The sequence below is a fragment of the Aotus nancymaae genome, unplaced genomic scaffold, assembly GCF_030222135.1.
Source record: "Aotus nancymaae isolate 86718 unplaced genomic scaffold, 86718_ANA_hifiasm-v0.15.2.pri h1tg000117l, whole genome shotgun sequence".
NCBI lineage: Eukaryota > Metazoa > Chordata > Mammalia > Primates > Aotidae > Aotus > Aotus nancymaae.
The window spans coordinates 323,304-339,590 of record NW_026988532.1 but is presented as its reverse complement, the minus strand read 5'-3'; the positions used below and the strand labels follow the sequence as shown (position 1 = coordinate 339,590).

The 16,287-nt window shown below is 37.3% G+C and overlaps 1 protein-coding gene across 3 annotated transcripts in view; it reads right to left on the bottom strand.

The window, feature by feature from the left end:
- Positions 1-1,309: 1,309 nt before the first annotated feature.
- Positions 1,310-16,287, bottom strand: part of CDC14A (cell division cycle 14A) — a 179,987-nt gene continuing 165,009 nt past the window's right edge. For all 3 annotated transcript variants that reach the window (XM_064371087.1, XM_012466466.2, XM_064371088.1), the window contains one exon: positions 1,310-3,313. In XM_064371087.1, the coding sequence (XP_064227157.1) occupies positions 3,284-3,313 (30 nt within the window). In that variant the 3' untranslated portion in view covers positions 1,310-3,283. The remainder of the gene's footprint in view (positions 3,314-16,287) is intronic.

The window sequence follows — 16,287 nt, the reverse complement described above, 5'->3', positions numbered from 1 at the left end:
CAACCCTATGCAACCTATGTGTAAATAAAGGAGTTTTATACTGTAAATTACATCTTTCTGGAATTGGAATTGTCCCTAATTAATCTTCTGAGGAGACATACAGTGACCAAATTCTTGCTTTGCTAAGTGTTGCAAAGAAGACTCCAAGGCTTTCGCAGGCATCCTTTACTCTGCCTTATGATGGTACTTTTAGAACGAGTACTGACCTCTTATATGACATAAAAGAAATAAAGTCAGCTTATATACTAACAACTGGTTTGATTAGAGACATATTAATGGTTTAACATGCCACCAAAGAAAGCATAGAAGTAAAAACAATTTTCAAAATACATTTATGTATAGTTGGTAAATTCATGCTCCTTTTATATTTGAATCACATATATAGTTTTCCCAGGTGTGTTTTGAGATTTATAAATCATTTTACATCTAAGGATTAAAAAAGAACGTGTAAACTCAATAGGTCAGCAATCTGCTGAAACCGGCCAATTGATTTCTGTTTTTACTTTCTTTTTCCTAAAAACCCAACCTGTACAACAAAAAAAAAAAAGAGAGAGAGAGAGAGATTTCTTTGTGCCCTGTGAAACAGGTTCTTTGATTTACAAGAAATCTCCTTCTTTAAGATGTGGTCCCAGGAAAACCTTGGTACCCCAACTGTTTCATGCAGTGTTGTGAGGACAGCTATTTGCAGATTCCCAGTTCCAAATGTAAAACTACCTTCTCACCCGCAATCTTTCCTTTGCATTCTAAAAAACTTTTTCAAAGAAAAAAAAAAAAACTCAGAAACATCATAACCCAAAGGGATCCAGTTTACTATATAAAATATCTCCAATAAATAGTGTAGCTTCTTCCTCCCAAGCTGACTTTACAGGGCATAGATCCAACAGGTGTGAGTTTTGTTCTAACTGATTTATTTCTATAATTTCTCATTTAAGAAAAAATGGCCATTCTGTCTCAAAAGGAACTAATTACCAATTACACAATAGTTATCAGTAGTCATAAATGACTAAGCAGGACCCAAAACACTAATCATGATCAGTATTTTATTGACAGAAAAAAAAAATTTAAGAGAAAGCAAGCAAGAACCTAACATCGTAGGACTCTGGTGGAATTCAAAGGAGAAGGTTTCTGTGAGTTCACTGTCATGTATTTCAGGCAATGGCCACAACCTGGAAAGTCAATAAAAGAGAAACTAAAATCCATAATGGAGACCTTGAAACACTCAAGGCACTAACCACACTGAAACAAAAGTAAAATTATAGAGACTTCAGCACACTGATAACTCAAAAATCCAGATTATAAAAGCCAAAAATGAGTAAGCTGCATAAAACTTTTATTATTTATTAGCAGTGTATTCTTCTACACTTTAAAATAGACCAAAATATCTTTTGGAAGATAAACTATTCATAACAAAATACATGTCAAACAACTTTTATTATCAGAGTAGAATTACTTTGCTATATACTTTCTATATTATATACATCCACTTCTCGGTGTGTCTATGTATGCACATGTGTAAAGTAATTTAAGACATACACATGTACATACATATGACATATATACACACATAATTACAGAACATTTACAGTAGTCAACTTTACAATCATTTTAATAGCTTCACACAAATTAGTGTTCACAGAACTAAAACTGTCAACATGGTTCCCTTTCTCCTACTTTTCAAATGTCATCTGAATTACTTTTTATGATAACTTGAAAAAAACTATCATCTTCCTATACAATTAACCAATTTTTAATAATAACATGTAATAAAATATTTTACTTTTTCAACTTTAGAAAAGATATATAATTCTACTTATTTTAGTTTTTGATTCTTAAATCATACAATTCATTTCTTTCAGCAGTTGGGTGTAATTTTTGGTACTGCAGTTATTGAAGGTTAATTTAACAAACCTGAGTCAAACATCCATTCAAATGCCTTTTTAAAAACATAAAACATGAACAAGATGTTTTGATGAAGTACATATAATAGATTCAAGGTACCCCCCAATAAATACATTATAAATAACTCAATGGTTGGGAGTAAAGCACTTCATATGAATCCGTTTAACTAGCACTTTCAGTGTCAAAGCAGTCCATCTGTAAGCAGCCTGGAAGGATATCAGGATCTAAGGCTTCTCGATTCCTCACAGAAATGAAACCTACAGGCTTCTGAAGACCTAAGTATCAGATCATACTTACATGAAAGGGCTGTGAGTACCTATAAGGGTCCTTTCATTTTCATATTAGGTTCCAGATATGCTAGCATGTGCAGCAGGGGGTTGTACCCTGTTTTAAAAATATCTCCTTTAATACAGGGAACTACTTAGCAGCATCTTTTTCAGTTTTTTCTCTCCATTGACTTAAAACTGGTGTCAAACCATGGGTGATTACAGGCAACAACAACCTCGTACCCAAAGCAGGATATTCTAATTGGATTAAGAACTCTTTTGAAAGGAGGAAGGAAAGAAAAACATTTGGAATACTGAGTCATTTCACAGAGAAAAACCATGCTCTCAGAAACATTCAGTGAATTCTGATCTTCCACTGCATGCTAAGTTTCTTAAAGCCCCCCTGGATGCAAAACTAACTCTAACAGGCTCAGCAACAAAAACAATGGGAAAGGGAATTGTCCTAAATCAGCCATCCCACACCATTATGGAGATAATGGAGATAAACTCCAATAAACTCAGTTAAATTAGACTGACTTACCAAAAGAATGAACTGATTTGCTGTATTTATAGTGGGAGCATAAAAATCACTTTCTAAAACCTTTCTCCCTTACTTTTTCTTAATAAGAAGGAATCATTTATTCATTAGAGACAAAACCATACTAAAACTAAATAGATTTAAAATACAAATTTTTGGTAGCAAACAGCAGGAAAATCTAAATCAAAATATACTCTAGTTTTTACATAATTTTATATATTTATAAATTTATCAAAATAGTCTTTTAAAGTTCACAATACATATATAATGTAACACTGTACATGTAAATTGTATTACCAAAATGCATTAAAAATAACCTTTCAAAATACCAAATTCAACATTAAAACTGTCTTTAAAAGTATGGAAATCTCCATAAACATAGTTTCAGTGCACTTATAGTAGTCATTAACCAGTTTTCTGTTTTCAAGTCTCTTGAAGGTGTTATCTTAGTGCTCTCTTTAATTAAGGTAAGAAGGCAGAGATATTCTTCCAGCAAAAAGTTGCTTTCCCTCTCCACTGCTCATCCAGATGAAGAAATTGTGTCTAAGAGAAGAACAGCTTTCACTGGAGTGGCAAGGCCTTAGTAATGAACAGATTCAGACTGAAGGGACTGTGCAGGGAGAAACATAAACTGAGGTTAAATTCCATCACATGTAAAACTTCCAGCAAGTCATGCAGCTTCTCCCATCCACACAAGGCAGCTTAGGTCTATTACATAAAAGATCAGTGAAATAAACTAAGCCAAAATAGAAACAAAAAGACGGGCGACACAAAGCATTAGCTAAGAAGAATGAGATATTCAATTACGCAAAGTGATTGTAAGAAAACTTTATATTTTAAAAGGTTTACTGATTTATTTATAGTGATTAAAAATTAAGATTTAATTTAAAAAATTGATAGGTAGCCTAAACTCTAAGCATTTCTGCAATTAGTGAGTTTTACTTAAAAATATTAAAAGATACTTGTAACAAATTAAAGATGACTAGAATATAGTTTGAGGTGATATATCTTAAATTTAATTCCATACATATTAATGGCATGCTTCTAATGCAGAATTAGCAGCCATTTAAATAAATTCCTTAAGAATGCTTGAATATAATAAATACCTTACAAATCCTTTCCCTTAAGGAGACACAAAGTATTACCAGCTTTGAAATCTGATCTTAAGACCCAAAAGCATTCATGCAGAAGAGTCTTGCTGTCAGAACTTAATAAACAGGCAATTTTCAAGTAAACAATACAAGTTCTTCCACATCATATTAGATAGTAACATACAAAAGGAGTATGAGTGTGATATGTAACCAGAATGCCTGGGCAACAGATGTAAACCAGAAAAAGATAAAAGAGAGTTGCAAAAAGTTTGTCAAATAGTTATTTTTTTAGCAGGAAACAGTGGTTAGAAAAAGGAACATAAATCAATCTAAACATTAACAATATTTTTGCTGAATTCTTCCAATGAAATGCCTGAAGACAACAAAGTTTACTTGATTTTCTAGCAAATGCCCTTTTCTCCCACCCAATGATTATTTCTCAAATTAGTCTGTACCATTTTATTAACAGGTCTGGTCAATTATAAGACAGGTCCATTTTGGTGATGATATAGGTTGTCATTAAAAAAGGATCTGTCTATTTTCCCAAGAACTTACAAAGGATTCAAGCTATCTTTACTCAGCTTCAAAATCGCAGTGAATTTTTACATCCTATGAACAGCCATTTAGTAAGTCCTTATTAACACAGTGCGTCAAAGAGTTATGGTCCCTGACCTCAAAGGGAAATAAAAGCCACAATGTCATAACAGACGTGAAATGAAAAGACAGCGGTGTCAACATTAAATAGTAATGTATGTAGTGTAAAGTTAACAGTGCATTAAGAAGGGATTAGGTGAGAAGTGGTTTTCAAAGTTGCCAGTTTCAAGAGCTGTAACAAGAATGGAAAAGGCCTGGCAGGTTGACTTTCTTATATGTGGCTCATGCTAAGACTTCAAAACAGGAGCAAGATGATCAAGAATTAGAGCACTATCCTATAAACATACCTAAACCGACAGTGGGAATAAAGGAGGAAAGACCCTGAGAAGTCCCGCGAAATCGGTCAAAAGCCTTGAAGCCCATATACATTCCACTCGAGGGACACCAGCTACCACACTCGCAATTAGAGCATAAACATTTTTTAGCTGCTTTTTCTCGGTTTCTTCTAAGAAACCTCTGTCGGGCAGAGCCAATTAAGCCCCCCACCTGTAAGAATGCAACAAAAGTATGGGGTGTGTGTGTGTGTGTGTGTGTGTGTGTGTGTGTGTGTTTGTGTGTGTAACTCAGCTAGGGCTTTCTTGAGAATATTTAACTTTTACTTTTGTTCCAGTTAGTAAAGTTGTGCACGTTGTCACTAACAGAAATGATAAACTCTTCAAATTGCATATAACTTAGAACAAAGTTGATTTTGCAAGCTCTATCAATTATCAATAAACAGAAATGTAGCAAATAAACATCAGACAAACAACCTTTGTTAAACCAACTTTTTTAAAGGGTATTTTATGTGTACATCAATATAGAGGGGCAAATATGTATGTGTGCATATATATTTACATAAACACACACATATATTTATTTATTTACTGATTTATTTAATGAATCATGGCACCCAGTGAACTAGAAAACAGAAATAGTCTAGAATATTTTGAAGATTTCTACTATTCACATGGAGAATATATTCATTAGTCTTCTGGCCAAAGCCTTTACTTTCACACAGAGCTCACAAGCTCTGGCTGGTGTTTAATCCAGCCTCAGATACAGTTCACCACAAGGCCCGCTATTGCTTTTTCCACCCCCTTAATAATTTGCTCTCTTATGTCGCCTAACTGGCCCTGCAGGCCTCTGCAAACACCATTTGGCCAAATAATGGTTGGACCTTCTGTCCCAGCAGTTCAATTCATTCAACAAATAACTACCGAACATCAATTGTATCTATTAGGTACTAGGGGATAAAAATACAATACCAAAGTCTGCAAAACAAAACATGTTCCATGGTTTCTTTACATGGCATAAAGGAAAGGGAAATAAAAGATGAGCAAAAAGGGCTTAGCAAATTAGTCTGACATCAGTATTTTGTAACAAATTAACTTCCTTTCATTTTCAATCTAAAATAAAAATCTTAATAGAAATGCACTAAGGGGCTGGGCATGGTGGCTCAGGCGACTTAGGAGGCCGAGGCAGGAAAATCACTTGAACCTGGGAGGTGGAAGTTGCAGTAAGCCCAGATCGTGCCATTGCACTTCAGCCTGGGTGACAGAGCGAGACTCTGTCTCAAAAAATAAAATAAAATAAAATAAAGCAATGCACTAAAGGGAGAAGAGAATTGTTAAAGTCTCCAAGATCTATTCACTATTCACTTAACAAAAGCATAACTAACACCGTGAGACCTTTTTACTCAGGGAGCAACAGTGTTGGATGAATATTTAAACTTCAAGTACCACATGGTTATCCCACAGGGTTGCATTGAGGGTCTCTCTGGGTCATTTGTACTCAGCTACAGTTGAGGAAACCTCAAGGAAAAACACAAGTGTTCTCCATTCGAAATCTTAGATAGGATAGATAAGCCACGAGTGCCTGGTTTGACTTAATACACATCATAACAAAGCATAACTTCCTGCTTTTGTTGTAGTCACAGGTAGGACTACCAACTATATAAAATGTTTTCCAAATGTGCATGTAGCTAATATCCCAGAAAAGACAATGGCCAGTTGCTAGCATTTTTAATTTTTATAGTAAAAATGCAAGTATATTTTGAATTCCATGAACAGTGTTATTGTGATTGATTTTATTATTAAAAATAGATTAAATACAACTATCTACAGTTCTTAATAAATTAGATATGTTACTTGACAGGTCAATTTTTCTGAGCTAGGTATTTAAGTACTTTCTATATGCTAAGCACAGTTCTAAACATCTGATATGTATTCACACATTAAATGTTTCAGACAACCCACTTTACAGATGAGGAAACTGAGGCATGAAGCAATAATTAGCCCCAATTCATGTAATTAAGAATTGGTGGGGCTGGAATTTGAACCCTAGCATCTGATTCTAAAGCTCAAACCTTTAGCTACCATAGTTTAATGCCTCAAGACAGCTAGCATTTGTCCTGTGATCACTACATATTCATTCAATCCAACATTCTCCATCACCCTGACATAGACAAATAATGACCTTAGGCAACATATGATTCTGAGTGAATAAAAAAATATTGATTTTCATCAGGCCTGAATCCAAAGAATTTTCAGGAATATTCTAAATTTAAAAGAAATTTGCACTGTAAGAACATCCATGCTTAAGTATTATGATTGATTAAAATTTTAATTGTTTAGCCAACGTTTTTTTGTTGTTACCATAATGAGTTAATGAATCTGAAATACCAAATAAATTATAGCAATGACAATGGAGATGGTATAAAGAAAATGAAACCTGAAATATAAATATCATTTTATAAGTTAGCCCTTGTTTATGTAACCAAGAGATTTTAATTTCTCAAATATAATATTCAAGTTCATTTAATTAGTAAGTTCAACAGAGTTATCGTAAGTTAGGACCAGATCAAGTGTATTATGAATAGATGGTATTATTATTGTATGAATACCATAAAACTAAAAATGTAGCAATATTCAACCCAAAAAATAAGGATAAAATTGCCTTACATTTGCAGCCCCCAAAATTTTTATGTCAAAATATAAGCTTCCATCAAGAAGTCTTGTTCTCTGAAAGGAGTAAGATTTGACATAAAACAAAGTGTTAGGTAAGGAGATCAAGACAATTTGTTCTGTTCTGGAAATTTGCTACTAATCTGTTTTGGCAGATGTAGGTAGTAACTTTAAAATTTTAGCTATTCTGGAGGTGTTTCTTTTTTAAACAGCCCAGTTACCTAATCATGGTAGGAAAATGTCTAATAATTATAGATATAAATATTGTACAGATGGTTAATAAATAAAATACATTAGCTATCAAAAATAGCAAATTATAAAGACTGATGAAAGATTAAGGTCCTTGACAGCAAATGAATGTAACAATGTCTTAATGTTCAAATAACCTGAACCAAAGGATCCAACAGCCTGGAATGTTAGCCTCCTACTAAGGTCGAAATCCTGACTCAAAATGTTCATGGACTTTTTGCCACACTGACATTTTCTTTCCTGATTTTCCCAAGTCCTTTAAGGAAGAAAAAATAGTCCACTAGTTATCCCTGGTTTAAATTCTAACTACAGAGGCAGAAAGCACCGAAAAAAATGGTTTGTTTTAATGTGATTGAAATTAAAGGAAAAAATACATATTTGGCAACATGGTATTTAATACATAACTATAGAGCTTTAAGTTTTAATGACCAAATACAACACAGGGGAAAAATAAATACACCCATAACTGCCTCTGTACTTCTATGTCTCTTTATGCCTTTGTAAAAGAGTTTCCAGTTTTGGTATTATTACAAATTAACACATAAAATGTGTGTATTGATACATATTTCCATAACTGTGGTTTCACAATACTGAAAGTATTTTTTATTTTTATTTCAATAGATTTTGAGGTACAAGTGGCTTTTGCCTGCATGGATGAATTATGTAGGGGTGAAGTCTGCAATTTTAGTGCACCTGTCACCCAAGTAGTGTACATTGTACCCAATATGTACAGTACTGAAAGAATTTGCCTCTGTTAATATGATACATTTTTCCTCCAATAACACTAGATGAAATGTAGCTGGATATGGTTTTATTGGCATCATATTAAGATAAAAAGACTAAGGTTAGTGATAAAATCAGGTTCAAAAGATGTGTGTACAGTTTTCCATAGCGTTCTCTGCATTTCAGGGACCTCAAGACTTAACAAGCCAATTTGGGTTCATTATAATGCTATATAAAATAGTCTTTCACCTTCCTACATGACTTTTAATAGATTCTTTTTTCTGGAGAAATTTAATATATGCTTTTCAACAATCACAAAGAGCTCAATTGTTAGATGACAGATTGTTGACACCCAGCTTGACTCAGTCAACCATTACATGAGTGTTTTCAGTTCATCTGAATACCAAAATTATATTGATGAAAATTCAGTTAAAATTTATTTTCTCTTATTTTAGTAAAGCTACATTTCTAGAAAAAAAAATACACAACTCTCAGATTACTGTATTTTAAAGCTAAAGCTAGAAACTTATTTTGCTTTTTGTTAGTACTTCACATCCTAAGAATGAGACCCAGGCTCCTAAGCACTTTAGCTTAACATTCACCAACCCAGATACATTATCCGACTTTTAGTTCAATAAATATTTATTAGGCACTTATACTGTACTATGGAACCTCAGGAAACAAAGATGTTTCTCAGAAGCTTAAAAGAAAGCAGAGGAGAGAGAGAATCACGTGTAACTGACTATAATATGAGAGCGTCAGCACTCCAAGGAGAGTCGAGAAAGGAAAAGTCATTCTGTTTGGATGGGTCACAGATGCTTATCAAAAAGATAACTACTGAGCCAGGTCAAGAAATATAAAACCAAGCAGAGAAAGGAGGGAAAGCAGAGTGGACTGAAAGTGCTAGGGTTCGGGCTCAAGGCAGAGGATGGCACACTTGCAAATTGCAGGTCAGGTGCCAGGTAGAGTTGCTGGAGAGGAGACTGGCAGGGAGGCATATGGCCCAACAGGGAAGAACCCTGAATGCCAAGCCAGGGGAGCCAGACTTGACCCAGTAGGCAGAGTGGAGCCACTGAACGATGTCAAATATGAGAAGTATTTGATTAGCTCTGTGTCTTAGAAATTTCACACTGACAACAGTACAGAGAAGAGGTTAAAGGCAAGAGAGAGGAAGAAAATGTAAAGGGTTATACGACAGTTCATGAAGACCTTAATTAGGGCAGCGGTGGTAAGGATGGAAAGACAGAGAGGTATTTCAGAGGGAGACTTGATAGGACTTAGTGACTGGTTTGACAGAGGGAAAAGTAGGCAGAAGTAGTGTCAGAGATGGCTTCAAATGTCCAGCTTGGATGACTGGATGAATAAAGATGAGAAGATTTGGCTAAGAAACCGAAGAGGAGCTGGCAATGGGAAGGAACCTGTATTCTCTCCATCCCAAGTAACACCCAGAGGAAGCTGGGGTGTAGACTCAATGCCCAGGAGGTTACCCAAGAGCAAAGAGCCAATATAAGGAGAATCATTAAGGGGCAGGCAAAGGAAGGCAGTGATTTAAGGGGGAAGAAAGCAAAATACAGGAAAGTAATATTCAAAAAATCAAAGGGGAAGAGAAATTACAGGGGAAAAAGTAGCCAATATTGTCAAATACTACAGATAGACTAAGGAGAAGAAGGACTAACAGGAGTCCCTCAGATCTGGCTTTGAAGAAGTGGGCAGTAATCTGTGGGAGAGACTTTCACCAGAATGAGGGGGCACCTCCCAGCTACAGAGCGAAGAGCACCAAAGAGACAAGGGAGGGGGCAGCGCAGGCTTCTCTTTCCCCAAGTTTGGCCATAAAGGAGAAACTGTGAGAGGAAGACAGGACCGAGGAAAGACTCCTCCCCAGACCCCACCAGCCTACCAACTTGAATGTGCACGTCTGCAGGTGAGGAGACCTGCAATTGGAGGGTAAGAGGCTGAAGATATAAAAGGGGAAGGAAGTGGATGGGGCAACTTCATGGGAGAGTCTGGAAACAGTACAGGTAGGTAGAGTTACCATTGGAAAACAGTAGGGTTTCTTTGGATTTAAAAGGGAAGGAAGAAATGGATGAGTCCAGATGCAGATAAACTTTGAGATAGAGAAGAGGGCAGTTAGAGGAAATTACTTCTGATGAATTCTACGTTCTTAGCAGATCTCAAGGCAGGGTCAACTGGCTCTGGAGATCAGGAAGGGGTTGTGTTGGGAAAAATGTGAAAAAGTTTTGGAACAGCCAGGTGGAAAAGAGAAAAGGAGCCAAAAAGGGATAAGACAACTAATTAGGAGCACCGAAGGGCCGGGTAAATTAGAAACACATTTGAGATGGAGCCAATTGGCAAAGCTATGGGATTTTCTCCAACAGTGCTCTGAGGAGAGAGATGAGGAACAGATGCAACAGATGGCTGAATTGATCTAATTTTGGAGACTGGTAATCAAGTGGTTACAGAATGTCCAGCTAGAAGTGAGAGTGTTGGAAAAAGGAAACAAAAATGACTATGCAGGCTACAGAAGGAAAGAGGTAAACTGAGATGGCTGGGGAAACAGGCAGGGTGAGAAAGAAGTCACGGAGCAGGGTTAGGAGGACGGGGAAGTGTTTAAAGGAGGCTGGCAGGATTCAAGATGTCAGAAGCAACGTGCTAAGCAATAAGAAGGTTTATTAAATGAATTTTCAAGTGAACAAAAATAAAGATAACTGAAGTTAAGCAAGTTTAAAATAAGATCACTGTGACACTTTGGGCAAGTTATTGCAACTCTGAGTCTTGATTTCCCCCTCTGTAAATAGCAGGTTAAATAAATAAGAGAATGGATACAAAGTACCTAATACCCTGCCAGGCACATAGAATGTATTCAAGAAACAGTCGGTGATGATAATGGTTAGAAAAACGTTACAGTTATCCAGAATGTTGGCAGTGTGCAGGTAGCTAAAAAGTAGAAGCAAAAATCTTCCAGGGATGAAGGGAAATCATAACAGTGATGAGGACAAAAAGATGAGTATCCTTGGATGATGTTTTCAACAGAGAGGAGAGCGTGGAAACAAGGTTCCTAATAGGAAGTAGGGATACAGCCTTTCTCCTCTTAACCATAAACATTTAGGAGCTACCAGAGAGTAAGCAGTTTGTACTTAAAGAGTAAATAAGGGGCCGGGCGCGGTGGCTCACGCCTGTAATCCCAGCACTTTGGGAGGCCGAGGCAGATGGATCACAAGGTCAAGAGATCGAGACCATCCTGGTCAACGTGGTGAAACCCCATCTCTACTAAAAAAAAAAAAAAAGTACAAAAAATTAGCTGGGCATGGTGGTGCGTGCCTGTAATCCCAGCTACTCAGGAGGCTGAGGCAGGAGAATTGCCTGAACCTGGGAGGCGGAGGTTGTAGTGAGCCGAGATCGCGCCATTGCACTCCAGCCTGGGTAACAAGAGCGAAACTCTGTCTCCAAAAAAAAAAAAAAAAAAAGAGTAAATAAGGGAAAACGAGATGGAATGGGTCAACCTTATTTTGCTCACGTTCAAATGGAGACTTCTTAATTTTTTTCTTATGGTGTACTTGCTTTTATAACAGAAGGCTGAAGGACTCACAGCAGTCTGCCCAAGAGAGAAAATATCTACTTCTAAACTGATAAAAACCAGTTCTCTCCCACGTATGTCAACCTCTGAGTTGGTTAGACATTCACTATCAAAGACAGACTGTGTCATTTACCAAAAGCTTCTGTTAGGGACAAATCCAATGACTTTACAAGCAATGTACGTGCGGTGTCTGTGCTTGTTTGCACGTGCATGCACATCCACGTCTAGGTGTATCTGTGTGTAAGAGGGAGTTGCAATAAAAACATGCCTTTCTAAGTTAAAGCTCCGACACACACATGCACACACAGTAAAATTTAAATTTTTGGAAGAAACAAATGATCTACACAATATTAGAAAAGGTGGCCCAGCAATCCCTTTACTGGGTATATGCCCAAAAGATTATAAATAATTCTATTATAAAGACACATGCACATGTATGTTTACTGTGGCATTGTTCACAATAGCAAAGACTTGGAACTACCCAAATGCCCATCAATGATAAACTAGATAATGAAAATGTACATATACACCATGGAATACTATGCAGCTATAAAAAAGGATTTCATGTCCTTTGCAGGGAAATGGATAAGGCTGGAAACCATCATTCTCAGCAAACTAACACAAGAACAGAAAATGAAACACAGCATGTTCTCACTCATAAGTGGGAGTTGAACAATGAGAACACATGGACACAGGGAGGGGAACATCACACACTGGGGCCTGACAGGGGGTAGGGGACTAGGAGTGGGATGGCATTTTCAGTGGGGATTCAAGGCCCACATGCACAAGATAGGTGGCTCTCAACAGAGAGGGATGAGGAAGGCCAATAATGAATACAGACAGAATGACTCCAGAAAACATCATGATTACTTTGGTCTCGTGAGGTTAAGAAAGACTTCACAGAGGGGGAGGTTGGACTTAGGCCAACTCCTGATGGAAAGGAGCTGAGAAGCAATGGGAGGGAGGAAGGGAGACCAAGTTGGGGACATAGCACGTAAGAAAATCACAGAGGTAGGAAGAGCCACGCGCATTCAAGTGCATAAGAAACTGCCTGGCAGAAGCAGAAGGTTCATGCTCAGGAGTGGAGGGAAATGGGTTTGGAAAGCTGGTTGTGGAAGGCTGAAAAGGCACTGATCGGCAAGCTGCAGAGACTGGACCTACTTCATGTCGAGACAGTACGTTCCAAACTACCCTCTGTATGCATGTATTAAATAATTTCTAAAGATGAAAGAAAAGGCACAGCAGAAATTAAAACCAAGGTCAACATCTTTCTGGCCCAGAAACAATCAAGACAGTGGTGGGACTCTGGCTACACAGCTGGAAGCCGGCAGAGGTGGCCAGGTGTTGCATTCCTGTGGGCACACAGGTCGAAAGCCCCTGGTGTGAAATGAGGGCTGGAGTCAGGCTCTCCCACGTGGGGAAGGAGGCTAACAGAAGCTGGGACCATTGCCCTCGGGCCAGGGCTGAGGTGGAGCCACATCCCTGCCTGAGATGCAAGCCTGGAGGAGCTCACCAAGAGATGGGAGCCTGGGTCACTAAGGTCTGTTTCTAGACTGAAAGGCCTACATGATCAGGTAGTGGGGACAAGAAGGCTGGCAGACGAGGAGGGAAAAACAGAGAGAGAGGAAACACACAAAAACTCCCATCCAATGTGAATTTACCAACTAAAATTCCCTAACACACAAGGAAAATGAACATTATGAGGACTGACAAAGTCTGCAACCACAAGGCAAACTCTCACAGGGTGAGATGCAAATAACAAAGCAATACAAATGCCTTATCCTCCCGGTGAAAAAATAAAAAATATACATCAAAAGAGTAAGAAGCCATAAAACAAAAACAGGCAGGCCCAAATTAGAACAGATAGCTATCATAAGGAACAAATTAGAAATGCTGGAAAAGAAAGATATAGCCCCTGAAATCAAAGGTCAGTGGAATGGACACATTAAAGAAAATTCATGAATTGAAAAATAGCTGTATTCAATCAGAATACAGCTAGACCTTAGGAACTGAAAAACATACAACAGAATGTAAGAAATATTGAGCACAGACTGAAAGGCTCCAATATAAGTCTAGGGGCTATTGGCCAAGTACATTCCTGTAATCCCAGGCTCATTCCTGTAATCCCAGCACTTTGGGAGGCCAAGGTGGGCAGATCACCTGAGGTCAGGAGTACACCACCGGCCTGGCCAACATGGCGAAACCCCATTCATACTAAAAATGCAAAAATTAGGTGGACATGGTGGCGGGCACCTGTAGTCCCAGCTACTCAGGAAGCTGAGGCAGGAGAATCACTTGAACCTGGAAGGTGGAGGTTGTAGTGAACTGACACTGTGCCACTGCACTCCAGCCTGGGCAACAGAGTGAGACTCTATCTCAAAGAAAAAAAAAAAAGAAGTTTGGGAGTTACTGCAAAAGGAGAAAGTAAGAGGAAAGGCAGCAAAGCAATATCCAAAAAGATAGTGGAGCTGGGAGTGGTGGCTTAAGCTTATAATCCCAGCAATTTGGGTGGCCAAGGCAGGAAGATCACTTGAGGCCAGGAGTTCGAGACCAACCTGGGCAACATAGCAAGACATTCTATCTACAAAAAAAAAAAAAAAAGAATGATGGCTGAGAATTTTCCATAACTAAAAAAGCAGCCCTAAGATTGAAAGTACACACTGACGCCAAACAAGATAAATTATAATGAATCTGTATCTAGCTATATTATGGTGAAACTGTAGACTTTCAAGAAAAAAATCTTATAATAATTAGTTTTATTCTTCGACCACAGAAGCTATTAAACAAAGGCTTACATTAGGAAACTAGTATTTTAAGTGGTTTCTGGCAGCAGTGCAAAACAGAAAGAGCAAATCATTTCCACCAAAAGATTCCTGCATGAAGTTTTTAATGGAGGACAATGGCTTGTATGTCTTTGTCTTACCTTGCTCTACCAAAAAATACTGGGCTCATGGTAGACACTTACATAAATATTAGCTATAACTTTATTAATTGGATAAGCTTCCATTTCATTTAATTTCATTTTTTAATATATAGGGTCTCTCTGTATTGCCCAGGCTGGTCTCAAACTCCTGACCTCAAGTGATCCTCCTGCCTTAGCCTCCTAAAGTGCTAGGATTATAGTGTGAGCCATTGCATTCAGCCAGCTTTTATAGGAATATAAAAAGCACTTGCTTTCTTTTACTCCTAACCAAAAAATAAGACAAAAGATTAAAACAAGACTCTTTCCTATTGACCTAGTAGTAGTATTGATACTACATAAGAAACAAAGTATAAAATTATGCTAATCAACCAAGGCAATTCACAACTCTAATACACTGAGAATATATTAATTCTTATCTATTATATATTTCTGATCAACCTATCACTTAAAGCAAGTTTAATGTTTTCAAGTCTTTTCAAATAGAGAGTCAAAAATAGCTGACAGGCTTTCTACAGAAAATCAACATAAACCACTATTTAACACTGGAAACTTAAATTATAGTTTCATATATATATGTGCAAATGCTGCAAACCTATAAATAGCTTATATGCAAATTTAAAGGCATCGTCTAAACCATGCTGACCTTGTAATGATTTGATGTTTTCTCAAGTAAACATTCTCAGGTCCCCTTGGGAAGGGAAAAAAATCGCAATGTTGAATGAATGACAAAGATGTGGTTCCATACTGAAAGTGAGCTCATGTTCTTGATATAATATAGTTAGTATCCCTTAGCTACATCAAATCTAAAGCAATGTCGCAGCAAAGAGGAAAGATGAAAAACCACAGCAACTTAAATATACAACAGAAGGTTAGAAAGATAGTACTAATCGTTAACTGTAGTAAATATTAACATGTAGTTAATATTTAATATTAATATGAATTAATAAATGAATAAATATTGATACGGTTTGGATGTTTTATCCCCTCCAAATGTCCTGTTGAAATGTGACTCCAATGTTGGAGGTGGGCCTAGTGGGAGGTGCTTGGGTCATGGGAGTAGATCCTTCATGAATGGCTTGGTGCCATCCTCCCAGTCACGACGGAGTTTCACTCTATGAGTTCACATGGATCTGGTGGTTTAAAACAGCCTGGCACATCCTCCCTGTCTCTTGTTCCCTCTTGCCATGTGATCCATGTGTTCCCCTTGCCATCCACCATAATTGTAAGCTTCCTGAGGACTCACAGGAAGCCAAGCAGATTGTTGGTGTCATGCTGTACAGCCCATAGAACTGTGAGCCAAATAAATCTTTTTTATTTATGAATTACCCAGACTCAGGTATTTCTTAATAGCAATAAAAGCAGACTAATAAAAGTGTCATATTTAAAATCAGGATAAGATGACCAATTTTTAAAATGGAGACTAGGCAG